The sequence below is a fragment of the Lutra lutra genome, chromosome 5 (genome assembly GCF_902655055.1).
Source record: "Lutra lutra chromosome 5, mLutLut1.2, whole genome shotgun sequence".
In the NCBI taxonomy this organism is placed as follows: domain Eukaryota; kingdom Metazoa; phylum Chordata; class Mammalia; order Carnivora; family Mustelidae; genus Lutra; species Lutra lutra.
The window spans coordinates 130656648-130671785 of NC_062282.1; the positions used below are offsets into that span (position 1 = coordinate 130656648).

The 15138-nt window shown below is 39.7% G+C and overlaps 1 protein-coding gene across 1 annotated transcript; it reads left to right on the forward strand.

Annotated features, from left to right (window-relative positions):
* The first annotated feature begins 1172 nt into the window (after window positions 1–1172).
* On the forward strand, window positions 1173–2013 carry LOC125100157 (ras-related protein Rab-11A-like). Its single transcript, XM_047730096.1, has one exon. It carries the CDS (start codon window positions 1291–1293, stop codon window positions 1936–1938), a length of 648 nt encoding a protein of 215 aa, XP_047586052.1. The 5' UTR covers window positions 1173–1290; the 3' UTR covers window positions 1939–2013.
* Window positions 2014–15138: the final 13125 nt, after the last annotated feature.

Sequence of the window (15138 nt, forward strand, 5' to 3'; positions counted from 1 at the left end):
GTCTATAAAAAGGTATGTACCTTAGGATCTACACTAGTATCAAATAATCATACCTTGGTAAGTAGGAGTTTCCCCTGAAGAACATGGATATACTCACCCTGTCTGTCATCCTGTGTAATGGTAAACTCTAGGGCAGAAAATAGGGCAGGCCTCAGGGCTGGGGGAAGAAGGACTTATTCCTGTTTGGGATTTAGATTACAAAGAATAGAGGCTTAACAATATTAGTGATGGCAGCAGCAAAAACCTACTTTGTGAATAAAGGCTCCATCTTCAAGGGGTAATATCTAAGTTCTAAGCCCACTAGTATCTTGAACATTATTGAATCTGTATTCTCACCCCAACAACAAAGGGCATGTCAAGAGTAGGAATAACAGGTGTCTAATGCTAGAAGCTCTTATAAAACTCACCTACTTGAAATGATGTGGCAGGCCCATAGTGGTTGAGTTCTAGTGTTTTCTGCCTAAGGGTAACGTGATATATATCTTTTTTGCTGAAGGTGCCATCTGAGTCTTAGTTATTTGGCCAAGATTGGCCATGATCATGAAGGCCTAAAGATATGGGGTGTATTGGTTTTTTAGGGCTGCCATAAACAAGTGCTAAACACTGGGTGGCTTAAACAACAGAAATTTATTTCCTCACAGTTCTGGTGGCTGGAAGTCCAATATGAAGGTGTTAGCAACATTGATTTCTTCTGTGGCCTCTCTTCTTGACTTAAAGATGGCTGTCTTCTCTCTTTGTCTTCACATGGTCTTTGTGTACCTCTGTGTCCCAGTCTCCTCCTCTTCTTTTTTCTTTTTTTAATATTTTATTTATTTGACAGACAGAGATCACAAGGAGGCAGAGAGGCAGGCAGAGAGAGAGGAGGGGAAGCAGGCTTCCTGCTGAGCAGAGAGCCTGATGCGGGGCTCAACCCCAGGACCCTGGGATTATGACCTGAGCCAAAGGCAGAGGCTTTAACCCACCGAGCCACCCAGGCGCCCCCCAGTCTCCTCTTCTTATGTAAAAAAAACCAGTCATTGGTTTAGGGTCCACCCATACAACCTCATTTTACCTTAATTACCACTTCAATGGCCCTTTCTCCAAATATAATTACATTCAAGGGCGGAGCGGCGCCTTCTGGAAGTACTTCCCCTTAGGGGGTGGGGCCTGGCGGAAGTGTCGTAGGGGCAGGGAGGGGTTCTTTACCCGGTCTGGCAGCTGAAGCTCCGCTCTCGGGTTACCCCTGCAGCGACGCCCCCTGGTCCCACCGATACCACTGCTGCTCCCGCCCCTTCGCTCCTCGGCCGCGCAATGGGCACCCGCGACGAGGAGTACGACTATCTCTTCAAAGTTGTCCTTATTGGAGATTCTGGTGTTGGGAAGAGTAATCTCTTATCTCGATTTGCTCGAAATGAATTTAATCTTGAAAGTAAGAGCACCATTGGAGTAGAGTTTGCAACAAGAAGCATCCAGGTTGATGGGAAAACCATAAAGGCACAGATATGGGACACGGCAGGTCAGGAGCGATACCGAGCTATAACATCATACTATCGTGGAGCTGTAGGTGCCTTATTGGTGTATGACATTGCTAAACATCTCACATATGAAAATGTAGAACGCTGGCTGAAAGAACTGAGAGATCACGCTGATAGTAACATTGTTATCATGCTTGTGAGCAATAAGAGTGATTTGCGTCATCTCAGGGCAGTTCCTACAGATGAAGCAAGAGCTTTTGCAGAAAAGAATGGTTTGTCATTCATTGAGACTTCAGGCCTAGACTCTACAAATGTAGAAGCTGCTTTTCAGACAATTCTGACAGAGATATACCGCATTGTTTCCCAGAAGCAAATGTCAGACAGACGTGAAAATGACATGTCTCCAAGCAACAATGTGGTTCCTATTCATGTTCCACCAACCACTGAAAACAAGCCAAAGGTGCAGTGCTGTCAGAACATATAAGGCGTTTCTCTTCTCCCCTAGAAGGCTGTGTATAGTCCATTTCCCAGGTCTGAGATTTAAATATATTTGTAATTCTTGTGGTCAAAAAAAAAAAAAAAAAAATTAAATTTTTAATTTTTTAATTTTAAGTTTTTTAATTTTAATTACCACTTCAATGGCCCTTTCTCCAAATATAATTACATTCTGAGGCACCCCCCAGTCTCCTCTTCTTATGTAAAAAAACCAGTCATTGGTTTAGGGTCCACCCATACAACCTCATTTTACCTTAATTACCACTTCAATGGCCCTTTCTCCAAATATAATTACATACTAACTGAGGGTTAGGCCTTCAGCATACAAATTTGGGCACATGCAATCCAGTGTTATGAACTGGGTTTATCTTCAAATATCAGAATCACCCAGGTTTTATCAGAACTTTGAGGTTCAAGCAATAGACAACAGCAATTTTTGTGGTGACAACAGCAAGGAGCTGCTAGAGGAGGCAAGCAGAAACAGACACAGGGATGTCCAAAATCCAGCAGCCACAGAGACCTGACCCCATGAGTGCATCAAGCTCATTTGGAGGAGTCCTGAATTACAAGCTTGCTTAAGCTGCTCCTTAGAAAAACTTGGGAAGAAAGTTACTGGATTTTAGACTTTCTGGGTAACTTGAACAATTGAAGGCTCAATTTGAACACCAAAGAAAATGTGACTTGTTTTTATCTCAAGGTGGGTAAGCAAAGCATACAGATCATCATCTCAGAATATGAATAAAACTTTTATTGCTAAAGAAGAAAAAAGTAAGGGGCGGAGAAGCTGAAGGGGCAGCTAAGAAGAATGGAGTTTAAGGGGCACCTGGGTGGCTCAGTGGGTTAAAGCCTCTGCCGCATTGGGCTCTCTGCTCAGCAGGGAGCCTGCTTCCACCTCTCCCTCTCTCTCTGCCTACTTGTGATCTCTGCCTGTCAAATAATAAATAAAATCTTAAAAAAAAAAAAAAAGAAGAAGAAGAAGAATGGAGTTTAAGAGACATGGCCCCACTGTCTACTGAATGATGCTGCTTAGCAGATTCTACAGCAGGTTCTGCTTGGGTCTGAGGGTAACCTACTAAGTTATTAAGTATGTGAGAGGAATGTTAAAAACACGTATTTGCTTTAGTGTAATTCCTACAGCGTATTTTCAAAACTCCACATAACTTTTAGAATTTAAAAGTAAATTTAAGCAAAGGAACATGCAGAAGATCTATATAGGGGTCTTAATTCTTAGATAAATTTAACCACCGGAAGACTACCATTGCTCACAGAGCTGCTCCCTTGATAACTAATCAATACCCTTAAGCCAAATGTACAAAGGCAGCCAATGAAGAAGAGGCTCAAACTTTTTATTTATTTTTTCCTTCAGGAAATACCAATGAGTTTACAATAGCAAATGAGAGAGGTCCCTAGTCTCACAGTATTTCTGCTTGTGCCAAATAAGAATAAACTAAGGAAGGTTTAATAGAAGGCTAAGTTACAAAATCATGGGCAGAATGAAGGGAAGCTAGAATAGAGCAGTTTTCTGGGTCCAATAATATGCAACTATTATTAGATCTTCATAGATCTCAAAGAGTAGGTAAAGGGAAAGGCAGTAGAACCAAGAAGTAGAGTGCCGGATAGGGCCACCTTGACAGAAGCTGTGACTTTTAGTCAAGGAGTGCAGTCAGCACAAGGGTATGATCAGAAATAGAACCAGAGGAATAAAAACTCCCACTTTCTCTTCTTCCTCCCTGTGTTTCCTCTGTTGGGACACCCCATTGACCAAATCCAACCTAAGGCCAGAAGGTAAGGGACCACTCATGGAATCCATGTAGGTCAGTGTCCAAGTCTAAGAGCAGGGTAGACCAGTGGACACTTGATCTGGTGGGGGAATAGAAGATGTCTGGCCTGGCATCCCTATCTCTGCATTCCATCGACCTGAGTCCAGTGCAAAGAGGAGCTCACTGCCTTTTACATACACCATGTTGGACCCCGCCTCAATAAATGGCGTTTCCAAATATTTGATGTTTTATAGTAATGGCAAAGAACTTCACTCTCAAGGAATTTGGACACTCATGAATGAGATCAACACTTACAAATTTCAAAGCATTTGCTTCAAGTACTCCCAAAGGGTCTCTTAAGAGAGGCTGGGAGTTCTTTCTGGCGGGGATTGGTAATAATAACAGCTTAGTCAAAGGTGGCTCCCCATAGCCTGTGTCTGAATAAGAAGACTTGAGAAACCTAGATTTTGAGTTAAAATTTAGGCTCCCATTAGAAAAGAAACCTTTAAAAATTATTAGGGCCAGTAAAATGAACCAATGTAAAAATTTTTGTGTCACTTCTCCAAATATCTGAAGAAAACACAAGATTCCTTTCACTACCATCCTTCTTCCTTATCACTCCAACACTTTCTGCCCTTGTTTTGAGAAAATTACTGAATAGTTTTAAGGCGTGCCCATCCTTTCCCTTTGTATACTTTAAATGTCTTGAATACCCTTTCATCCATGAGTCTCGAAGTATTTCATAAACATTAATTTTCCTAACAAATATGTGAGGTTCAAGTATAATTATCTCTTTCCTCCCAATTGTTTAAATATAAGAAACACAGAAATGATAAGAAACCACACCCCTGGTCTCAGAGCAAATCTATTGCAGAATGGAATTCTATTTCCCTCGTCACTAGCAATCTTTCCAGTTCTTATACCACTGAAAAGAATACGTCAGTGTTTTACTTTTCATTACCCTACCCCAATAATTGAGGATCCTCTTAAGGAAACTAATGATTGTAGAATGTGTAATATGAGTCAGACACTGTGTTTTCAATCAGCGATTCCCAAACTTCACTGCACATTCCAAGCATCTGGGAAGCTTTAAAAAGTCCTGATGCTCAAGCCACACCCCATGCCAATTAATCAGAAACATTGGAGGTAGAGCCCAGATGTCATTGTTTTTTCAACTTCCTGGATGATTAAAATGTGCTCTCAAATTCAAGAACCAGTGCTTGAAATCTTTACCACCTAAAGTGTGGTATGCAGACCAACTGTATCAACGTCATCTAGGAGCTTCTTGAACATGCAGAATTGCATGTGCAACCCCAGGCCTACTGAAACAATATTCATTTTAACAAGCCCCAGGTGGTTAACATGCATGCCCAAGTTTGGAGAGCACTGTTTTAAATAACCAAATAAGCAAAAGAGGTCAGTGGCACTATCTTAATTTTATAAATGAAAAAGCATGTTTAGAAAGGTCAAGTAATATGCACAGATTCTGACACAGAACTGATTAACTTAAAAGTTCTTATATTTTTGACCACACCAGTTTAAACTGGAGGAGGATAGTCACAGACTCTTTTGAAAGTCACTGAAAACGTTGAAACCTCATCCAAGAATTAACAAAAAAGGGTTTTGTTTTTGTTTTTGTTTTTTGCTTGCATTTTGAAGGATTTGTCATCCCAGAAGCCTTCCATGCAAATCTACAGAACCAAGAACCACAGGTTGTAAATACCACCACTCCTTTGCATTCCCTACCCCACAGCTCCATGACCTATATGATATGGATATTTAATTTCTATTCAGTGTAAAAAGAGATCTATAAAGAATACAAGCTTTATCTTAGATGGGTAATACACACACACACTCTCTCTCTCTCTCTCTGGGAATTTAACAACCAAGAGTCCTTTTGAAAGGCACATTGACAGAGGGTAACATTGTACATGGGCTCTTCCCCACACCTGTTAGCAGTTGAACCTAATTGTTCAGCATCTGGTACTGATTTGGGATTCTTTCACTCTATCTCATTATTCCTTTTCCATAATTTTTTCTGGTTTGGAACTGCTGCTGTTTCTGCGCAATGTATATATTTTTAAAACTAAAAAGACATACTTTGAAAGAACTCTGGAGAAAGACATAAAGTTACTTCTTTATAATCCATTTTGCAGTTGAATTTATTTAAACTGACAGTGGTGATTATTAGGTGTGGAAAATCTAAGGATAAGAAAAGATTTAACTAGTTGGCTATCTTTCATTTTCTAATATCTCTTCCTAACATTTAGGTAGTTTGGCTAGATTCATAAATACCTGATTTGCAGATATTTATGGACTCGAATTACAAGGAATATTGTCATGAGTAAAAAAAAAAAGATGCCTTTTCTGGGTTGTAAACCCTTTGAAGCAGAAGTACATGTAATATTATGTACATATTATATTAGTTAGATTGCATCTCTAAAGCAAAATGCCCTTGATGGAACATTAGATAAAACAAGACATTTTCAGAAGAAACGAGAGGGAGTTGATAAAGTCAAGAGATTTAAAATATATAACATAAAAAAAAAGTAATGGTTACATATAAAAAACATACAAACACACGTTAAATCACAGATCAAGGATCATTTAAGAGTGTTTATTTACAACTCCAACATGGCTTTTCTTGAGTGTGCTTATACAACATCAAGATCAATGGCTACTTTGAAACCAAAATACCATCTGAGGTTGGGCTTTTGGAGGCAAAACACAGACCAAAGCATTAAATAACATGAATCACATCGTGATTATAACATAAACTGGGATTTTTAAATTATTTAAAATCTATAGAGAAAGGAAAATAAGCTATTCAATAATTTTAAAATTCTTAAAAGCAGATAATGAATGAACTTGGTTCTTTAATAAACCTGGAAAATACAGTATATTCTCCTAATTATTGTGACTTGGAAAAAAAGTACTAACTCTTTGAGGCCACATAGTTCAACAGAACATGTATTTAGAATAAATACCTCAGGGGTACCTGGATGGCTCAGGTGGTTGAGTGTCTGACTTTTGATTTTGGCCCATGTCATGATCTGAGGGTCATGGGATCGAGCCCCATGTTGGGCTGTGTGCTCAGAGTGGAGTCTGTTTGGGATTCTTTCCCCTCCTCCTCTGCCCCTGCCACCCTTGTGCACTCTCTCTCCCTCTCTCCCTCCCTCAATAAATAAATAAAATCTTTAATATAAACACCTCAAAACCTGAATATGACAATGGAATTAAAAATCAGGTTTGTGTTCATCTTCATCTAAATGAATTTTCATATTTGAGGATGACAAGCGACTTAATAATGAAGCAATCTTGTTTATCAAGCAGAACGTTCAAGGAGAGCTATAAAGTAGGGCATTCATAAAAAAAATATTTTGAAATGACTTAGATTTCTTTTTTTTTAATATTAACATATGTATTACTTGCTTCAGGGGTACAGGTCTGTGAATCCTCAGCCTTAACACAATTCACAGCACTCACCATAGCACATACCCTCTCCAGTAGTCCATAACCCAGCCACCCTATCCCTCTCCCTCCACCCCCCAGCAACCCTCAGTTTGTTTCCTGAGATTAAGAGTCTCCCTCCCCAGTCCCATCTTGTTTCATTTTATTCCCCTCCCTTCCCCCCACAATCCCCTGCCCTGCCTTTCAAATTCCTCATATCAGAGAGTTCATAGGATAATTGGCTTTCTCTGATTGACTTATTTCGCTTAGCATAATACCCTCTAGTTCCATTCATGTCATTGCAAATGGCAAGATTTCATTTTTTGATGGCTGCATAGTATTTCATTATAAATATATACCACCTCTTCTTTATCCATTCATCTGTTGATGGGCATCTAGGTTCTTTCCATAGTTTTGACTATTGTGGACACTGCTGCTGTAAACATTCGGGTGCATGTGCCCCTTTGGATCACTACATTTGTATCTTTAGGGTAAATACCTAGTAGTGCGATTGCTGGGTCATAGGGCAGCTCTATTTTCAGCTTCTTGAGAACCCCCATACTGTTTTCCAGAGTAGCTGCACCAGCTTGCATTCCCACCAACAGTGTAGGAGGGTTCCCCTTATTCTGCATCCTGTCCAACATCTATCATTTCCTGGCTTGTTAATTTTAGCCATTCTGATAGGTGTGAGGTGGTATCTCACTGTGTTTTTGATTTTTATTTCCCTGATGCCTAGTGATGTTGAGCATTTTTTCATGTGTCTGTTGGCCATTTGGATGTCTTCTTTGCAGAAATGTCTGTTCAAGTCTTCTGCCCATTTCATGGTTGGATTATTTGTTGAGTTTGATAAGTTCTTTATAGATTTTGGATACTAATCCTTTATCTGATATGGAAATGACTTAGATTTCTTAAAGCATTTCATGGCAAACTTCACTAGATATTCAGTGCTGTGATCACAAACTTTTATAGCATGGACTCACACTTCCACTGACACAGACTTCTTTCTTCCTCCAGACGTCTTAATTAATCATGCTGCCATGATACATTTTTCCAGTTTCTCCATGCCTGAGATGTTTTCCAGTACCATTTTTTTAATCTCCTCACTCTTCACCAAATGATTCATGTTCCTCTGAACTCTGATCTTCTGAGTACCACTCAGGCTGGTGACAAAGATTATGGGTCAATGGCATTGAAAGTTGTTGGAAAATATTTGAACCAGCTGTCCTTAAATCTCTAGTTGTAGTATACACTTCTCCAACAATATGAGCATGTGTGTCACTAGAGGTGCTATGTTTAACCGAAATGAGCATATTCACTTTGTGGATGATAGTGTGCTTTTTGTCATGATGGCAACATATATACCATGTTCTTTTGCACACACATTTAGAATATGTGGAGGTCTGTGTGTATTATAATAGAAAACTTGCCTGAATATTTGTAACCCCAAGTGTAATAGTAAGAATTGCATTAATTTGCATCAGTGTTGGTGGAGTCAGGTTTGGATTTACCTATTAGCATTCTTATAAATCTCACTAATAGATATAATAGAGGTTCCCCTTAGCAATGTCCCTTCAAGTAATTCTGCAGCTGTAGCAATAGAAAGCATTAAAGTGTCTTGAAACAATTTTACTTTAAAATAGTATCTCTGTGGCTAGCCAGATATTTATCGTAATACTGTGTTTTATGTCTTTATCTTTCTTAATGCAGAATTAGCAATGATATTGGCTTCAGAAGGGAATTATTATATAGACAGAATGGCCAAATGATGAAGAGAGAACATATTTACTCACTCTTATTAAGGTGAGTGGCATATTTATAGTGAATTAACAGAATAAATACATGCTACCTTAAAGATTATGATCTACCAAAGAATTAGATAAATGTTAACATTAAATTTACAATCAAAGTTGTATATTTGGCTGCCTTGAGCAGTTGCTAGCTTGGAGCATATATTTTGAAAAACTGATTGAAAACAGAAGGCTGATGACACAAACTATAAATTTGAATCCATACTTCCTTCATTTACAAGTTGTATCACATTCTCCTCCCATATCAAACATTTGAGTGATGACAAACCTGACCCCAACAAAGAGAAAGCAAAGTGTAGTGGAAAGAGTCTGAGTCAGACTAGATTCTAGTCCTGCCTCGGCCACCATCTAGTTGTATGACCTTGGACAGGAAACTTAGCTTTGGAGGAATTCTGTGTCCTCGGTATAAAATGACTCTGGTAGGACATGATCTTGTCAGTCCTTTCCAGCTCTGTCCTTCAAAGCATAAGCATCTTTGTAAAGCCTTAAGAGAAAAGAACCAGGCCACAGGAAATCTACACCCCTGGTGTGTTAAAGTAAAGATCTACAACCTGGTGTGTTAAAGTAAAGATCATATATGAGGCAATTTGGCAGAATTTTTTGAAATGTAAAAAGTATGGAGGAGTACAAGACAATGAAAGATGAAGGCAGAGGTGATATTCCATAGCTAATTATCTCTACCCATCAGTTTTAAGTCTTTGCCCCTTCTAATCTGGCTCTTTTTTCTGTATGTTATTTATCTTTCATTTATTGACCCACACTCAGAGTCTCAACCTCAACCCAAAGGAGGACACCTTTTTAACATTATAAAGTTTCAAGGGGCAGCACGTGATATTTGTAATTCCTCAACCTGTTGGTTGAGAAAATACACTTAATCAACATTTAACCAACGTTCTTTGAGTACCCAGGGACTTGATGGAGTATAAAAACAGAATCATGGAGCCTACATTCTGGTGGGGAAAGACATGTAATAAAATAATCACACAGGCAGAAGTAAAACTAAAGATGATAAAGAGACAATGAAATTAGGAACTTTTACATGGGTTTGTATTTTATTAATCACAACAGCTCCTACATTTACAGAATAGTAGCATATATATGTAAAAGGACATCATTTGTTCAGGCCATACATGGTGTATTACTGCAGGCCCTTTTCAATAAAACTTCTGCCCCAGGTTAGGAGTTTCTACATTGTATGACCATTCTGTGCCATGCTAGAATTTAAGCTGATTGAGGACAAAGATCTTGTTTATTTATTATATATTTGCCAATACGTGTATTAAAGTAAACAACTGTTTGCTGTTACCTCAGACAGCCCTCAGGTTTATTTCTCACTTCTGTTATCTTCGCAATGCTGAATGCTGACCAGAAGCAGGGTGGAGTGGGATGGAAAATGTGTTCCAGAGGTCAAGCTAACAGAGTCTCCTCCATCCTGTACTCTCTAGGATACATACCCTCTAAAATTGCCACGCAAGGGCACACAATAGAAGGATGTATTCCAACTTAACTACCTCGGGCCAGAACTGTATCACCATGTGATGTAATTATTCCATGGCAAGTTCCCAACCACACTGGCCTGTATCTCCAGCACCCACCATGGTGCCCAGTCAGCGAATTTTCATTGAATGAACCAACAGAACGTGAAAAAGCATGTTCTTTGCAATCCAGCATTACAAAGAGATTTTTAGTCCTTTCTACCATGATACAACAGACTCCATAGCTCTAGCAAAAAAAAAAAAAAAAAAAAAATGTTTGGTATCAGCCACCACCTGGAAAGATGGCAAACACAATTCAGAACCTCATATCAGTTGTCTACAAAGTGTTCCCATAACTGTCTGGGAATGGGAAATGACTGGTGGCAGTTGGTGGCTGCCGCATCATCATGTGCATTGGACTGAGCCTCGCTAACGAACATCAGTCTTATTTTCGGTTTTTGAAGGGGTAAGAGAAGCCCGCTCTTTCCACCAGCACTGAGTGTATCCCTTGCCAGTTTCAAAGGCGGGATAACAGAAGTCCCTTCAGCAGAGTAAACTATGCATGCAGACTCCCAACACACACAAAAGGAGGAAGCATTAATTTCTTTGATAGAAATACTCCAATTTCTGGCCAAAATTGTGGAGTTTTGGAATAAAACTGCCTTATATTTCTAAAGGTCTCTGAGTTTTCAAGGCACTTTTATATTAGTGATCTTACTGATCCTCAGAACAACACCATGTCATGGAACGATACGAGTTTCATTCATACTTCAGAGGTCAGGAGAGTTTCCACCAGGTTAGGTGGCCTGCCCATGTCAGAGAGCCATGAAGAGTTAGAGTAAGGGAGAGCACCTCAACTTCCTCTGACTTCACACCAGTGCTCTTTCAACATCACGATTTTTATCTTCAAATGGATGAAGATCCTTTTGACCCTGGGTTGTGGTTTGGGCACAGTCACTTCCACCTTTGCAATTACTGTCAAACTTTGTTATTGTCTCCAATGCTTGCTATTTAAAATGACCACAGACAGCTAAATCCTAAGAGAGCAGTTAATAAGGAGAGTGCTGAGAAAAGACCTCTCCGTCTTTCTGTATTCCCTCCAGTAAAGTCAAGAGCAATTTCAGACAGTCCTCTCACGCTATGATACTAAGCTACCTGCAAGATAATTAAATAACTAAACAACTTGATCCAAGTTCTCAGGGAGAATTAACATTTTGGCAGTTTCCTTCTAAATCTCAATTTTCCCAACCTCTTCCCCACCTTGTAGCTGTTCTGAGAATGGCCTGAATTCCCACTATTTTTTTTTACAAACACTCAAACTTAACCTGTCCCTTAGTGTACCAAAACATTTACATAAAAAAAAACAAGAAATCTGTAATTCCGTACAGTAAACACATGGAATTCTCCTTATCCTACCTAAAATGACACTCTGTATCTAATAGAACTACAATATTTTGTTTTAACTTCTTCAGTTTTTAGGAAAAGAACTTAAAATGTATAAATGATTAACAGAAAGTAGCCATTTGTGGTTTGCATTTATTGTTGTTTTTTTTAATATTTTATTTATTCAAATAGTGGTTTTATTTTTTTTTTAAAGATTTTACTTATTTATTTGACACAGAGAGAGAGATCACAAGTAGGCAGAGAGGCAGACAGAGAGAGAGGGGGAAGCAGGCTCCCTGCCAAGCAGAGAGCCCGATGTGGGGTTCGATCCCAGGACCCTGAGACCATGACCTGAGCCGAAGGCAGAGGCTTAACCCTCTGAGCCACCCAGGCGCCCCTGTGGTTTGCATTTAAATCAGGCTGTTTATGTGAAATGGTTGTATACCAGTTCAGTGACTAGCTAATGTAGGTGTTCAATAAATATTTGGTGAACGATTGTGGACATAAATGATGCAATGCCCTGTGAGTACACATTGTCTTTGTTGTGCTAGATGACTTTCTGTAGAGAATTAAAGAAGAGAATTATAAAGCACGGATTGAGAATTAGGCCTTTGAAGACAAAGATTCTAGTCATTAGTACTAAATAATGAAATGACTTGGGGTGGGTTTCTCAACAACAGAATGAGAGTATGGATTAAGAATTTAGATCATCTCTAAGGTTACTTCTAATGCTAGTCTTTCCTAATTCGAGATTGAAAAACTATCAGTCAGCGAAAAATATCACTCTCATCAGAAAATAAATATGGAATAAAAAGTAATCTCAGACAAGGTCTCAGCTTTCTAAATTTAAACATGCCCGCGGGTGGTGGGGGAGGCAGGGTCTTAAGAATTACAAAGAGTCTAATTGAAGACAATAAGGACTTCCCAGAGTCTTACAGAGATTGCTTTTAGCACATCTGTAACAGAGTTTATAAAAAGATTGTAGTAGATGGCATCAGAAGTGGGCTCTGAGGAAAAAACGAAGGGTGCTGAGGAAAGCTAAGGTTTCTTCTACTTTTTCTTTTTTTAACAAAAAAAATGAGGGAAAGGCAAAAATTATTATGAGCTCCTCTGAAATCCCAGAACTTAGGGGAATGACTAATATAAGCCACTAGGAATACAAAAGAGAAGAAACTTAGAGCAAACAGAAATCATGGAAAAAGAATCCAGCACTTCGCTGAAGAAACTGGCAGCTAGAACAAGAGCTTCAACCAAACACCAAAGGGCTAGGTCTAGGATCCAAATACGAAAGGATTGTGCTCTGCCAAAGGCCGCAAAGATGATGATGAAGGTACCTCAGCCTTGGAGGAGAGGAGAGGAACAATATGAACAGATTTCTAACAGGACCCCTGGCTATGAGGGTCAGCACCTCAAAGCACAGAGAGTGAGTAATAACCTCCTGGAAGGGACTAAACCGTAAGCCAGCACCAAGTGAGGGAGCTTCATCTGCCTCAGACCCTATGATCCTGACAGTCCAGAACTTTCATCCTGTTTCATACAACACTTGAAACAACCAATGCAGCTGTATGTGTGAGAATTCTGTGGGCAGGTGTACCACAGGGGAAAGAAGAACTTCTCCTTCTGAAAGGATAACTTTCTTTCTCCTGAAAGAAGAACTTCTCCTTCTTCCTCCTCCCCCTCCACAGCCCCTCCCCTTTCTCAGTTTCCTCAGGGAAGGCAGAGAAAATTTCATGGATATAAAGGCTAAAGACCACTCAGGCCTGCCAAGAAGTCTCTTGGCTTTCCCTCGGGGGTAGGTGTTGCTCTAGCTCCCAAAGTTGCCTGTGAAGAAAAGCACAGATCCCACCTGAACACCTATTCTGCACCCATTATATGTAGGGCTAGGTTTTTTTAGGGATAAAAAGATAAGCAAGATGTGTGTCCAAGGAGAGATAACAGGGTCTCCTCTATGTGAGTCTGGAAGGGTCAGATCCATTGAAAACACATTTGCTGTGCTGTGGTACAATTTGTGGGCATCTGTGGTTGGGGAGGCCCTGAAAAAAAAAAAAATAAAGTAAGGCATAAGTACTATATGGCTTCCAGTCCAGTTGGGAAAATAAAACAATGAATAACTAAGACAAAGTAGAATAAACATGCGCCATATGTGAGGTTGAAATAAAGATCTAATGCAGGAAGAGTAAAGATCACTTCCAGCGTGACTGGAAGGGTGGAGTGAAAAGGAAAGTCATCAGAGTCGAGCTTGGAAGGAGGGTCTGTTTCTGTTCTCTGCAACCATCCTCTTGTAAGCTATACTCTTCTCTTGCCTGGGAATCCTAAATATGCCCTACTTTTGTTCTCAATGCCTCCTATCAATTTTCTTCTTAGGCAGATAGGATGACCTTTTAAAATACAAGTCTCATGCCACTCTGCTGTTTTCAAACTCTCTAATTATACTTAGCATACAGTTCAAGGTTCTTACCTTGGCTTACAAAGCTTCACCAGTCTGGCCTCTGTCTACCTCTGGGGCCTCATTTTAAACCCCTGTTCCTAGTGTGGTCTTTGTCAGCATTGCTGGTCTTTATTCATTACTTCCCATATACCTTACTCCCCTCTGCTTTAGGACATTTATATTTTCCATTTCCTCTGCCTGGAATCCTCTCTCTCCTTCCTTGCTTAGTTAACTCCTGCACCATCCCCCACCCACCTCCCCACATTCCTCTCCTGACATATTCCTCTCTCTCTCATGTCAGGAACTCTTACTAAGTATTCCTGTGGCATGCTATGTTTTTCCTTCATAGCGTTTATAATGGTTGACAAATCCATGTTTATTTGTGGAATTATTCGTTGACAGCCAATACCCCCATATACTATAAGCTCCATGAGAGTAGAAACTATGGCTTTTTTTTTTTTTATCCCTGTTGTATCCACATCACCTAGCTCAGGGCAGGCATAAGGTAGGTGCTTATTATCCTCTCCTTGAATGAATTAATGGACATTAGAGATAATCATCCAGCCCCCTTTTAGAAGAGAGAACTGAGGCTCAGAAAGGCAGACTTGTTCAAAGTCCCAAGTTGCTGAACCGGAAGTACTCTTGTATCCAGACTCTCATTCCATAGTTCTCATCTAATTCTATCACATGGCCCTGAAGCTTGTGCAAAGGCCAAGTCACAGCCTCCAATTTTATTCCTGGGACAAAAGGTGATTGAGAAGAAAGACAAAAGGAATTATTCATTGGGTCATATGAGCAGTTGAACATAAGTGAGAAATTGAGAAATGAAAGGCTGAAACTCAAAAGAAAAATGGGTGAGTGGGTGGTGTGGTTAATGTATTGACA

Bases quoted from the DNA above. Each gene is read 5' to 3' on its own strand.
- LOC125100157 (XM_047730096.1), top strand. From the start codon at position 1,291: ATGGGCACCCGCGACGAGGAGTACGACTATCTCTTCAAAGTTGTCCTT.